Raw genomic sequence first — 13,310 nt, 5'->3', positions numbered from 1 at the left:
CTTCCTGATACACGATGAGCACTTTGCCTCTGTGGTATTCTTCCAAAAACTCATAAAGCCTCAATTTAATCATGAGAAAAAACATTAGACAAAACCAGATTCTACATGTCATCAAAGAGAAAGCCTGAGAAAGTATCAGTGACGCAGGAGACTTGGAAACATGACAACTAAACTTTTACATGGTACCATGAACTGATTCCTAGGAAAGCAAGGAAATACTAATAGAAAAACTGCTGAAATCCATAAAGTCTGGAATTTAAAGTTATACACAAACATTAGACTCTTAAGTTCTGACAAGGTAATGGAAGATGATAAAAAAAGGAGGAAATATTTAAAAACTGTATACTACATTTGCAACTATTCTTTAACAAAATCATTCCAAAACAGAATTTTAAAAAAAACTTTAAAATGGAACCATAAACTCACTAAACTAACATAGACATCTTTTTGGAAAATGCTAACCTTCTAAATTTAACTCCCACTTATGCCATTTAAAGTCTTTTAAATGAAATTAAAAAATAAAGCTGAGGGAAAGAGGAGTAACAATTTCTTATTGGAGATTAAATTATGCATTAACCAGAAACATGATGTACTGTATATTAATCGTCTTAGAACTATGCATATTAAAATAGGAACATTTGATTGACATTATTAAAAGTACTTCATAACACATTATAAATATAAAACCATATTCCATGAATTTAATCCTCTATCAAGTTTTACTGTGTTTTAATCCTCTATTAATTCCTGAGATCCACGCCACGTTGGAACTTAGGACACTGTGAAACCAAACAACCAGCCTGCCTCCCTGCTAAGTAAGCAATAGTGAACCTACTGATGCAGGGCCTAGAGTGAAATATCCCACTTCCTCTACACTCGCCCCCCTCCACCGCCCATTAGCAAATGGGAACCAGAAATCTGAGTGTCTCCTGGGAGGTTGACCATAGCAAATAAGGGGGACTTCCTTCTACCATCTCTTTGAAGGCAAATATTTTTATTACTGTTTTGCTCTTTTCTGATTAATGGTACTGCTCTATTCAATATTGTTTTGATAAGTTCTATAGTGTTCTATATTTCATCTCAATTTGATATACGTGATTGAAAGAACAACTGTTATAAAGATAACAAAATATACTGTGATACCTATTACTGTTATCCTGGTAACCTGCTGTGAAGTTCTGTACCAATTTCACTGCATGATCTTAGTTGGCTTTATTCTTTATTGTTCTGTTGTTTACTTTCAAAATAAAATTTTAAAAAATCCTCTATCAAGTTTTTATGTGTTCTGTAGTTCACCGCACTTTACTGGGAAAAAAGTATGTTTAATACATTAGTAATATTATAATACAGAAACAAATATTTGGTAGATTTACATTATTCCTATATCATGACACTTTTGATAGGGAGACCCCTTGACAAACTCCGAAAAGTTGTTAAGGAGGACAGCGTTAAAAAGGTGATGTCCTTTCAATAAAATAGGGAGTAACTTTGAAAAGTTACTTTATTACTTAAGGAAATATATTTGGTCATTATGCTATTTGCTATTGAACTAATTTTCCCAGACTGAACTTACATGTTAACTTGTAGGTTTGGGGCCAGTAGAGTTGCAAATTTCCTTTAGGGAAAAAATATAATACCAAAGGTATCGACCAATTTGTAACTAACATAGAGATCTTATTCTATAAATTGTTACATTGCTTATGAATACAGTATTCCTCAGAACTCTCTGCAATACACTCTTCATCTTGTTCCTGCAAGAATTAATGAATTGGATAAAATCTTTGGTACATGTTTACTTATATTTGTGTAAGTGATAGCTTTCATTTTTTAAAAAATTATACTTTGATAGGCATAAGAAACTTAACCATGACATGCCTGACACGGGTTTACCCACGACCAGCTCTACAAATTCTACGATATCACAGGCTATTATGACAGTTTTGCTGCATAATATTCTTACATAGCACTAATTTTTTTGATTTTTTGGGGGAGGAGTATCGGGGATCGCACACTTGCAAAGGCAAGTGCTTATGCTATTAAGCTAAATCCCCAGCCCCAATATTCTTGATAATACTGTCAATTACTTCCAAAGGAACTATTAAACAACATATTTCTGTCTCAAATTGGAAAATAATCTAAGTATATGCTATTTTCAAGATCATCATTATTATCTCTTTATTGCACGACTAGTTTCTCATCCTGCCAAAAAATATGTACACAAATAAACATGCAATTTATTCTATTGCTTTCCTTGAGTTTTTACATCTCATACTTTAAGAACAATGGGGAATAATACAGATTTCTTTCTTTTCATTCAGACTATTTTCTAGAGATTTTTAAAGTCCCAATCCTTGCGTGAGACAATAAAGACTGTTACAGAGGAAATTTAGTACTTGGGTCAGCATTGAGAAATGACCTACAGAAACATAGAATGTAAGACTTATACAGGATGAGAGCCTCTTGTTCAATCTGATTTAAGGAAAAGGAATATAATGACTTTTCAGAGGGCTAATAGTGACTAAAATTCATTGGTTCTTAAATGACTTGCTCATGTATCTCACAATAGATCTACGGGTAAAACATCTTTATTTGAATGAATTATGGGGAAAAATTTTTTTTCATTTGTCCTAGGTACTTTTCTTAATGGTGACATGGTCTGGCTCAGGTATAAAGTAGGAAAGTAAGAATAATTAGTTTTAAAAATCCTTTATTTTTTAGTTTATTTTTAATTTTTTTAACTAAATCAAAAGATTAGACTAATGTAATTTTTTTTAAATTAGTAACTTGGACATGTTCAAATTGTTAATCTAAATATACATTGATAAACTCCAGCAGACTAATGATAAAATTAATTTTTGTTTTGAATATTATAAAGGAAGCACTAGGCTGGGTGCTTGGTGACATGGCACCTGTCTGGCAAATGCAAAGTCATGAGTTTGATCCCGCATACCAAAAATAAATACATAAATAAATTAATTAATTTTAAAAAATAAAAAAGGAAGCACTATTTCTCTTTTATCCAAACTACAATTAGCCTAAGTACAAGAGAAAAGAAAATTCAGTACCCTGACATCACTTCTAGATGAAGCTGTCCTGAAACGGTTAAGAATGCTGGAACATTGAAGAAATTCTCCTTAGGTATCTTTGTTTTTCCTGAAGGCTGCAAATAAAAAACACAAAAAGTTATTATGTACGGATTTTGCTTTGTTTTTCACATTCACAGCCACAACTAAAAATTACAGTGCAATTAAAACCTATGTGAGAATTGTCCATTCTCATGAAAACAAAGGCAGTTCTTGGCAATACCTAAAGGAGAAAGCTCCTTTAGGTATGCTCCACAGTTTCAAAACATACAATAACCAAAAAGAAGCGCTTTTGTCATAAAATGTACTTTTAGTTTTGGAATCAGGAATTGAACTCTGGACCTCACACTTGCCAGGCAGACAACACGATCCTGAACTGTACCTCTGGCCCCTAAAATGTACTTCTTCTGAAAAAGTAATCTGATTAAAGGACAAAGCACAAGAATTTAAAATAGTAAATGTGAATAATTACATAATTTCTTCTACTTTTGACCCGCAATTGAGACTTTTCTCAAGGTAAAAGCCCCTAATGCCAGGTGTGGTAGCACATGCCTATAATCCCAGCACTTGAGAAGCTGAGGCAGGAAGATTGCCATGAATTCAAGGTTAGTCTGGACTACAGATAGAGCTTGTCTAGAAAAGAAAAGCAAAGCAAAGCAAAGAAAAGAAGCCTCTGAAACATATTGTAGTGTTATTAAAATATTAAGTTTTTAAGATAGATTTTATAAATACCTTATACACTTTCAGCCCTCTGTATTCAAAGGTCCTGCATCTGCAAATTCAACCAACCTCAGACTGAAACTACTAAAAAAAATTTCCATTCATGCTGAACACACTTTTTCCCTTGTCATCATCTCCCAAATAATATAGCCTAAAATCTATTTACATAGCATTTACATTGTGTTAGGTATTGTAAGTAAATTAGAGATTACTCAAAGTGCAATGGAGGATGTACATAAGTTATATGCAAATACTACACCTTTATAGGAGACTTGCACACATATGCAGATTTTACATTCTTTGAGGTCCTGGAATCAATCTCTCACAGACACCTAAGGGTAGCTATATTTAACTTTAACCGCAACTATGAGGTAGAAAGGACAGGACCCCAGTTTTAAAAGAGATATTTATAAAGTTACAGCATAAACAAGATTATGCCATTTGAAACAAATAGTTAACATTTATAAGAAGTGAGCTTAAGAAAGCTATCTGGAGGCCAAACATAACAAACTATATAGCTTTTTAAAGTCTAAATCAAGTTCTGACTTTTATTCCCATTCTTTTAGAGAGAAGTTCAATTACCTATTCTTGTATTCTAAACTATGCATTTATCTGAACACGTTTTAGTTCAATAGTGCAGTTAGTATAAAAGCAATAAAGCCAATTTTAAATATGTAATAGATAATATAAGAATCCTTTTAACAGACTTAGTTTCAAACATTAACAATGAAAATGAAATGAAGGTACATTAAATTTTACTGGTTGTTCTAATGATACTTCATAAAATATATAGTTTTATGTGTATACATAAGAAACTACTAATTGAAAAAATTTTTAAATTGCCTATTATTTATTCAAATACTTTGATACTGGCCCTAAAGGGTATATGAATCCATTTAAAAAACTCTCTCAGCTGGAGGTGTAGCTATGGGTAGACTGCTTGCCTAGCACACGTAAGGAGCTGGGTTCAGTCAGCAGCACCACACACACACATGCAAATTCATCTTTATCAGTTACCAAGGATATTGTTCCCAACAGTTTATCTGTTCAAAATTTAAATATCAGATCTGATATGTTAACATTTCAAACTAAAAGTGAAGTTCTATGACATTTCTTTTAAATTTTAATTTTTTATTGGTATATGTTTGTGACACATAAAAATAACATTCATTTTGGGGAATTCTATACATATACATAGAAAATGTTTTAGTATAATTGTACAGTTAATATAAAAGCACAGTGAGTATATACACAGACATACATACATATTTGATCATTTTGGATTCCCCTTACTTCCATCTTCCCCTCTCTTCCCTATCTCCAAAAAGTCAGCTTTCTGTTTTCTACCATCTGCCCTTTATTTTATTCTTCATTTTACTCATATTTTGAGCTTCTCATATGAGAGAAACCATGAGATATTTAACCTTGTCTGATTTATTTCACTTCACATTATCATTTCCAGATTTATCCATTTTCCCACAAATCACTCAAATCCATCCTTTTTTATGGCTGATAATTCTCCATGTGTATAGCGTTCTCCATATACCACATTTTCTTTGTTGGTTGATGTAAGTCCAGGTTGTTGCATAGTTTAGTTATTACAAATTGTGCTGCTGTAAACATGAATGGATGCATATACCACTATAGTACGATGCCTTTTTAACTCTTTGCAGAAAAAACCCAGGAGAAGTAGAGCTGAGTTAAAGGAAATTTCTACATTTATTTTTTTTAAAAGACTCTCCATACTGATTCCCACAGTGGTTATACCATTTTGCATTGCCATCAACAACACAGAAGGGGTCCTTTCCCTCCACATCCTCACCTGCATTTATTGCTTTTTGTGTTCTTAAGGATAGCCATCCTGACTGGAGTGAGATGAAATCTCAGACTTGTTTTAGTTTGCATTTCTCTAATGGCTAAAGACACTAGACACTGGGCTGGGGATTTAGCTCAGCGGCATAAGCGCCTGCTTTACAAGCAGGCAGTTGTGAGTTCGATCCCTGGTACCGATAAAAACGAAAAAGACAAAAAAAAAAAAAAAAAAAAAAAAAAGACGCTAGACACTTTTTTCATGTGTTTATTGGCCAATTGTATTTCTTGTTATGAAGTGTCTATTCAGATCATTTGCCCTTTTTCTCTTTTAATTGGCCCATTTGGCTTTTGGAGACTAGTTTTTTGATTTCTAGATATTAGTCCTCTATCAGAAGAGCAACTGGCAAACTTTTTTCCCATTCTGTAGGTTGTCTCTTTCCCCCTGTTGATTCTTTGCTTTTTTGTGCAGAATCTTTTTAATTTGACGTAGTCTCATTTGTTGATTCTTGGTGTTATTTCTTGTGCTACTAGAATTCTATTCAGAAAGTCTTTGCCTATCCCTATAGCTTCAATGTTTCCTCTATTTTGTTTTCTACAGTTTCTTTCTGTTTTTACATCTAGCCTTTGATCCATTTGATGGCAGTAGAGGGTAAGAGACATGGGACTAGTTTCATTCCTCTACGTGGATGGTCAATTTTTCTATGGCCATTTGCTAAAGAGGCTTTCCCCCAGCATATATATATATATATATATTTGGTCTTTTTCATTTTTATCGATACCAGGTATCGAATTCACGACCGCCTGCTTGCAAGGCAGGTGCTTATGCCGCTGAGCTAAATCCCCAGCCCCCCCCCCCAGCATATATTAAGCCCTCTTTTCAAGGATCAGATGGCTAAAGATGCATGGGGATTATTTCTGTCTTCTTTGGTATTTCTTCACTATTTAAATGAAGACTTGCTTTCTCCAAAAGAGCCAACAACTTTGTAAGACTACCATGCTTTCTCTTTTCCTTCACATTTTAGTATATAATTTATATGGGGTTTTTATTTCAACTTTACTTAATTATAAATTTTATTTCTACTTTATACTGCAATTAATCATTATATTGGTTTAAATTTTTTCTGTATCATTGTATCATCTATAAACTTTATTATCTCAATGAAAGATTTTTGTCCTAATATAAATTACTGAATGTTATGGTGGTATTCTAACATGGCAGAAGGTCAAAGCAAAAATTTCTGATGACCACTTCTTCCTCCTTCTCCCTCAGCCCTGATTGCAACTTCCTCTTTCCTTTCTCATGTGGACAAAGAAAATTCCAATCAGTTCCTCAGACTTCATTAACACCTACACCAACTCTGTCTCTGGCCAGAGGTCATATAACCTTCAGCCCCCTTTGTATCCAGCCAGATGAGGAGCCCAGCCTCACTACTCTGTGTTCTCAATAAAGGCCTCTTTCTTTCTTTTCTTTTTCTTTTTTTGCCTCTATTGTGCAGGAAAACCTAACACTGAAAAAGTCATTGTAAAATATTTTAAAAAGTAATTACTAAATGGATGTCAACAAATCTTGTTGGAAACCACGAATTTTAAATTGAGGCTAAGGTCCTGTGGAAGCAGTGCTTGCCCTGCCTTGTGGGTCAACTGAAATGCTGAAACTCCTGCTTTTTCTCAGCTATTATGGTTGAAGCCTCTAAGGTTCCTGGTGTTCACAGGGCAAGATGAGATATGCTGAGGACAATACAGCGAGGGCAGTTACTCAGGTGTGCTGAAGGGTCTTAACTTGTTTCTTTTATGACGATAAACTTGCTCCTCTACTTCTCTGCTCCCAGGAAAAGTACACTTTTCCCCTTCCTTGGCATCAGGCTACTGTAACCACCACTGCTGTTCTCTGATGCCCCTTATGAAAATGTGCCTATGTGCTCAATAAATAGTGGCAAGCTTGGAGAGCCTTTCTCTTGGCCCGTCCCGAGACCCTGACCTCCCTCCCCCACTTTATGCATTCCTAATACTGTCCTGTCTTGTATTTCATCCTTCACCATACCCCACATACAGGCAGCTGGGGGTCTTGGATAGGTCTTCAGCAAAATCTGATAAGGGAATCTCCAAAGCCCACTCCTACTTCACAAAAACTGAAGATGATTTACAAACGAGAACTTTGAAAAACAGTTAAAGATGTGCAACAACTAAGTGAATTTAAAATCAAGAAAAGGGCATCTTAAAGTCTTGGGGGACACCCCAAGGTTCCCCTGAGGAACGTACGGCTACAAAAGATCGTAGACTTACCTAAAAAAAGATAGCACACTTTTTTTTAATGTGGATCATTCTCCAAAATAGACCACATACTGAGTCATAAAACAAATGTCAAAACATTTTAAAACACTGAAATATTTTAGAGTTGTGCTTAGATGTTCCCCAAAGCCTCATTTGGTCACTAGTGGTGCTTTTTCATAGGTGGCTGGATCTAGAGTGTGTGACACTGGAATTGATACGGTGCAACGATAGGATCAAGATTACTAGGGTTACTTGTGTGAGTGCTACCTGCCCTAAGGTAACCTGGATAGGACATAAGGGAAAGAAAGAGCTGTGGTTTTCCCTTGTTTGTTTTTGTTTTGCTACCTTCTACCCACCATGAGCTGTTTCTCTTTACAATGCCTGTCTGCCATGCTATCCTGCCTTAGAGCCAGCTGACTGATCGCTCATATGGGACTCTACCACACTTAACCTGGTGCCTGTCCAACATGGCACTGGGCCCTAGAACCACTGTGTGTCCCTCCAATACTAACTCACGTATTCTACTTCCATGCCCAAAATAAAATTTCTGCTCTTCTTTCAAGCGCACCAAAGATCCTCCAATCCTCTCCCAACACCATGACCCAGTCTCCACCCCTAGCCCAACTCCATAAAAGCCATTCCCCTTCTTCCCTTGTTTGAGGGTCCTCAGAGTCTCCAGCAACCCTCCCATACTGGTAGTAAAGGCTCTTTCTTATCTTTGTCTCTCAGCTGTGCCAAAAAACCTATTACTGATTATGCACTGAAATGTCTATACATTGTGAGCTAAATCAATGTTTTCCCTTTTTGTATTTTGTATCAGTGACCACAGAAAAGTAACTAATTCATATAGAGTATCTTCTCTGGTCACAATGCAATAAAATTAGAAATATAAGACAGTATAATGAGGGAGTTTAGTGGTTCCTGAAAAAGTTAAAATAGAAATACTATGAAGTAGTAATTCCTTTCCTAGATACATTTCAAAAAGCATTAAAATAAAAATTTAAAAGGAATACACACAAATGTTCATAACACCATTAGCAAGAACTAAAATGCAGAAACAACTCAAATATCCATCTATGGAAAAATGGGTAAACAAAATGTGATTTACACCCAACATTATAAGAACAGATACATCTATACTGTTTAAATTAAATATATTTACATATACTAAAAAGGGATGAAACTTAAAACTATTAAACCAAATAGAAGAACTTGAGACATGATTCAAATTTCTCAATGGAAAGAGCATGGAAAAAAACCTCCATGTATATCATGTTAACCAAATATTAAAACATGGTAGAGTCCTAAAAATAGTGTGACAGAGGTTCACGGACAAACTTGTGAACGGATAAAATAGGACTGAAAGCCCAGAAATAAATGCATGTTCACAGGAAATATGAAGATATTATTATCTCAAATCAGGAGGCATGGATGTAGTGTTCAAAAGTAGTGCTAGGTCAGTTGAATAGCCATTTTCAGATATTCCATGTTAATGACCTACCTGTGTAACAACTGTTTCAACTAATGACCAAAATATACTATTCACTTATACTCTACACTCGGAGTTACACTGCAGCAATCTGAGCAGCAGAGTGGCTTTATGTTAGCTACTTCTACACAATAGTACTGTAATTTTTGGTGACTGTACTGAATAGCAGAGTACTGAGTTTTATATTGTTATACATTACAGTTCTGCATGTAAAAGTTATGTAAACAGAAGCAAAGTCATCAGGTTGGAATTTCCTTTGACCATCTCTTTGTTCTGCATATTGTAATGTGTATCTTATATGCAATCCCTCATTTAGTGACCAATTCTTTTTTTTTTTAATTTTATTTAAGGAGAAAAAGAAAAAAAAAACAGAAAAAGGGCACAAGTTATACAGAATTTCAGAAAGAATAAACACTAGGAAATCACTAGTTAATAGATTACATATTGTTATCTTAGAAATAGTTGTTCAAGTTACAAAATTAAAGCATATAAAGTGGACTTTCAAACAGTGAGACTACAAACAGTTTTGTTCAGTGATCCAACAAAACTCAGTAATATGGTTATCTATCTTATACACTTAAATATATATGCAGTTATATCTGTTAGAGCACTTTCTTTTCCTTTCTTTTGTACAATGACAACTGCACATTTTGGGTTTTATTACTCCCACAGTTCTTATTACTTTTTTTTTTGAAGAGAGTAAAACCAAATGTGAAATAACAGAACAGAGTCAGGCAAATCAAAAGGATGGACATAATAGATAATGTAAAAACAAAATACTAGGTGATCAACAATGGTTACCATACAGCCTCTTGCTATCTTAAAAAAAAATTGCCTATATCATCAGTTATAATAAAATTGAGAAAAACAGTAAAGAATAAAACCAAAACATTGGAGACATTATAGGACTTTAAAAGAAGATAATAGTCAACCAGAATGGGCGTCATTGAATCTTATTGTCTTCACAGTTTTGCCTATACTTTCGAACTTGGTACTATCAAGCAAAGCAGAATACGGGAAAATCAGTCAAAACAAGATGGTGAGGGCAATACAGGGTTTCAAATCAAGTTAATAGGAAATCAAAGTGGGTTACTATAATGTATCCTACTATTTTTTATTTATTTTTCCCTTGATTAAAAAGATAAAAATAAAAAAGTAAATAATTTAAAAAGGAGATTGAGATAAAAGAGGGCATAACAACAAAACAGTGCAGGTCAAAGCACAACCATTTAAGCAAAATAGTGTTTCACCACAAGATAATCCCGACATAAAAGTAGTTACCATAGTGTTTCTTTCCTTGAAATCTTTGAGTATAACTTTGTATACTGTAGCATCAAACATATCAACACAATGTAAAACCATTCAAGAGAATGACAGTATTATAGGGTATTTAGACCAACTATCAGAAAATGAACAATGGTTTCTGTATAATCTCCTTGTCTATAAAAGTTTTTGCTTATATTATCACATATAATAAAATCCAGTAAGATACAACCTGTTAAGACCGATGGAGACAGAAGAATATAAGCTTGATGGGACTTTAAAACAAGAGGATATTAAATCAGCACTAGCTATTATAATGTCTTGTTTTCTCCAAAATAACTGTTCCTACCATCCGATCTTCTCTGCCTCATTTCTGTTGAACTCTTTTTCTGTCTTTTGTTGTCGGTTTGTCTTCTTCATTCCACTTTCTGCACCATTCATTGTGGCCTCCCTGCCACTGTTTCTGGAATCTTGGTATTTTCCTTTTTTAGAATATCCTGCAGTATTCTCTGTAGAGTTGAATTGGTGGTTGCAAATTCCCCTAGGTCCTCTTTATCCTGGAAGCACCTTGTTTTTCCATCAATTTCTAAGGACAGTTGTGCAGGATATATCAATCTTGGCTGGAGGTTATTATCTTTCAAAGCTTGAATTATTTTCCCCCCACGCTCTTCGTGATTTGATGGTTTGTGCTGAGAAGTCTGCTGTAATTCTGATGCGTGTTCCTTTGTAAGTGATCTGTTTCTTGTCTCTAATGGCTTCTGTTCTTATATTGGATTATATTCTGTTCCTATATTGGATTTCAGGAATTTTGATTATTATATGCCTGGGTGTAGCTCTGTTTAGGTTGTAGGTGGCTGGGGTCCTGTATGCCTCGTACATCTGAGTATCTTTACCATTTGCTAAATTAGGGAAATTCTCTTGGATTATTTCTGTGAATAGCTTTTGTAGTCCATTTGTTTGTGTCCCTACTTCTTCTTTTACGTTCTTAATTCTTAAGTTATAGATCCTCTTATCATCTTCTAGCCTTTGTATTATTGGTGTTTGTTTTCTTGTTATTTTTAAGAAGTTTTTCATTTCATGCTCCCATATTACAAATCTGCCCTCCAGTTCAGATAACCTATCCTTAGTTTCTTTCAAGCTGTTATGCCAGCTTTGGATAGAGTTTTTAGTTTCCTGGTAATCTCTTTGAACCTGCTTCACGTATTCTATGTTTTCTCTATTTTCTCCATCAAACAATTCTCCCCTTTTTTTCTGTTCTTCCATTCCACCATCTGTGTTTTCTTGGGCGGTGCTTAGCATTTCTCTAACTATTCTACTTATATCTTGCTTTATGTTGTTAAATACTTCTCTTTTGAACTCATCTATGAGGCTCCAGAGATACTGCTTTATGTCTATTGGTGTCGTGTCTGATATTGCATGTTTTCTTTCCTCATTCTCCTTTGCATTCACCTTTCCTGGATCAGTGTTCTCAGGATTGGGGACTGAGGACCCTTTCTTGTTGCTTCCTCTTCCCATAATTTTTGTTCCTTCCATACAAGCGAATATAGGAGGCCCAGTTTTTTTCCTCTTTGTCTGTTACAGTTGGTTTGAATTGCACCGGCCCGGTGTTCCTGCCCACTGAGGTGTACTAGGGAGACACAGACCTGGGCAGCCTCTGTTGGGCCCGCCCCTTCAGGTCAACCTACCAAAGGCTTCACTGCTAGGGTGCACCTCCAGGCGCTGGGACCTGGTTTGGGCTAGCCTACTGGGTGTTAGTCAGTGGTGTCACCAAGGCCAGGCACTCCCCACCAATCCCACTTGAGAGGGGAATATGCGACTAAAGTTACTGCAGCGTCCTCTTCCGGCAAGTCTGTCCGGTCCCAGTACGTCCTTTGCTGAAGCCTCCTACTCTATGGAAGGGTCCCCGTTCTACTCACTCACTGCAGGTCAATGCAGGGCTCCCTGACCATCCCGTTCTCCACTCCGTTCGCCGATTCCCACTCTCAGAGTTTTTGCACATCTCTCTCCCTGCCATGCCAATTTAGATGCAGCAGCAGCAGCAGGAAATTCAAATCACAGCTTGCAATGGCACAGGTTCCAGCTTCCGCGCTGAGATTTTGTCTGTTCCTGTTATAGCACCGGGATTGCGTTTCCAGTTGGTTTCTCTTAGTTTAGTTCATTCCTGGGTTGGCAGGTTATATCTCCCCTTGCTTAGGACTCCTCGCACTGCCCCATTCCTGGATTCTAAGCAGGGTATCTCAGAGAGCCTCTGTAGCTGCTGCTATCTATCTACCATGTTCTCCCGGAAGCCTAGTGACAAATTCTTTTAAGTACCCAGACTCAGGACCTGAACTCGGTTATAAAATGAGGAATGTGTAACTGAATCACCTAGAAATAACTTGCAGAATTCTTATTTACATGATGATGGATTTACATTGAACCTACACTTGACACATGGTGGTCATTATGTAAATATTCAATGTATACTGTTTTTAATTTGCAATAATGATAATGTATCATGTATCTTGTTATGTCCCCCTTCCCCCATTTAACTGTTGTTGTAGATAAAACTGTTGTCTTTAGTTGTTACATGTATTCAATGATATGTGTCTACTACATTTTATTCATTCTTTAGTAAAAAGTCTTACTGTTAATAGTCTTATACATAGACCTTAATGGGTCTGTGTAAAAAT

The 13,310-nt window shown here is 35.6% G+C and overlaps 1 protein-coding gene across 2 annotated transcripts in view; it reads right to left on the bottom strand.

The window, feature by feature from the left end:
• Positions 1–13,310, bottom strand: part of Nars2 (asparaginyl-tRNA synthetase 2, mitochondrial) — a 149,127-nt gene that overhangs the window by 86,907 nt on the left and 48,910 nt on the right. For both annotated transcript variants that reach the window (XM_063256408.1, XM_003468526.5), the window contains exon 6: positions 3,066–3,160. In XM_063256408.1, coding sequence (XP_063112478.1) covers positions 3,066–3,160 — 95 coding nt within the window. The remainder of the gene's footprint in view (positions 1–3,065; positions 3,161–13,310) is intronic.

Source organism: Cavia porcellus, unplaced genomic scaffold, assembly GCF_034190915.1.
Source record: "Cavia porcellus strain 051 isolate PalLab524CR breed Dunkin Hartley unplaced genomic scaffold, mCavPor4.1 scaffold_9, whole genome shotgun sequence".
In the NCBI taxonomy this organism is placed as follows: domain Eukaryota; kingdom Metazoa; phylum Chordata; class Mammalia; order Rodentia; family Caviidae; genus Cavia; species Cavia porcellus.
Note: the sequence above shows the minus strand (reverse complement) of the source record. Positions and strands in the feature narration are given on the sequence as shown.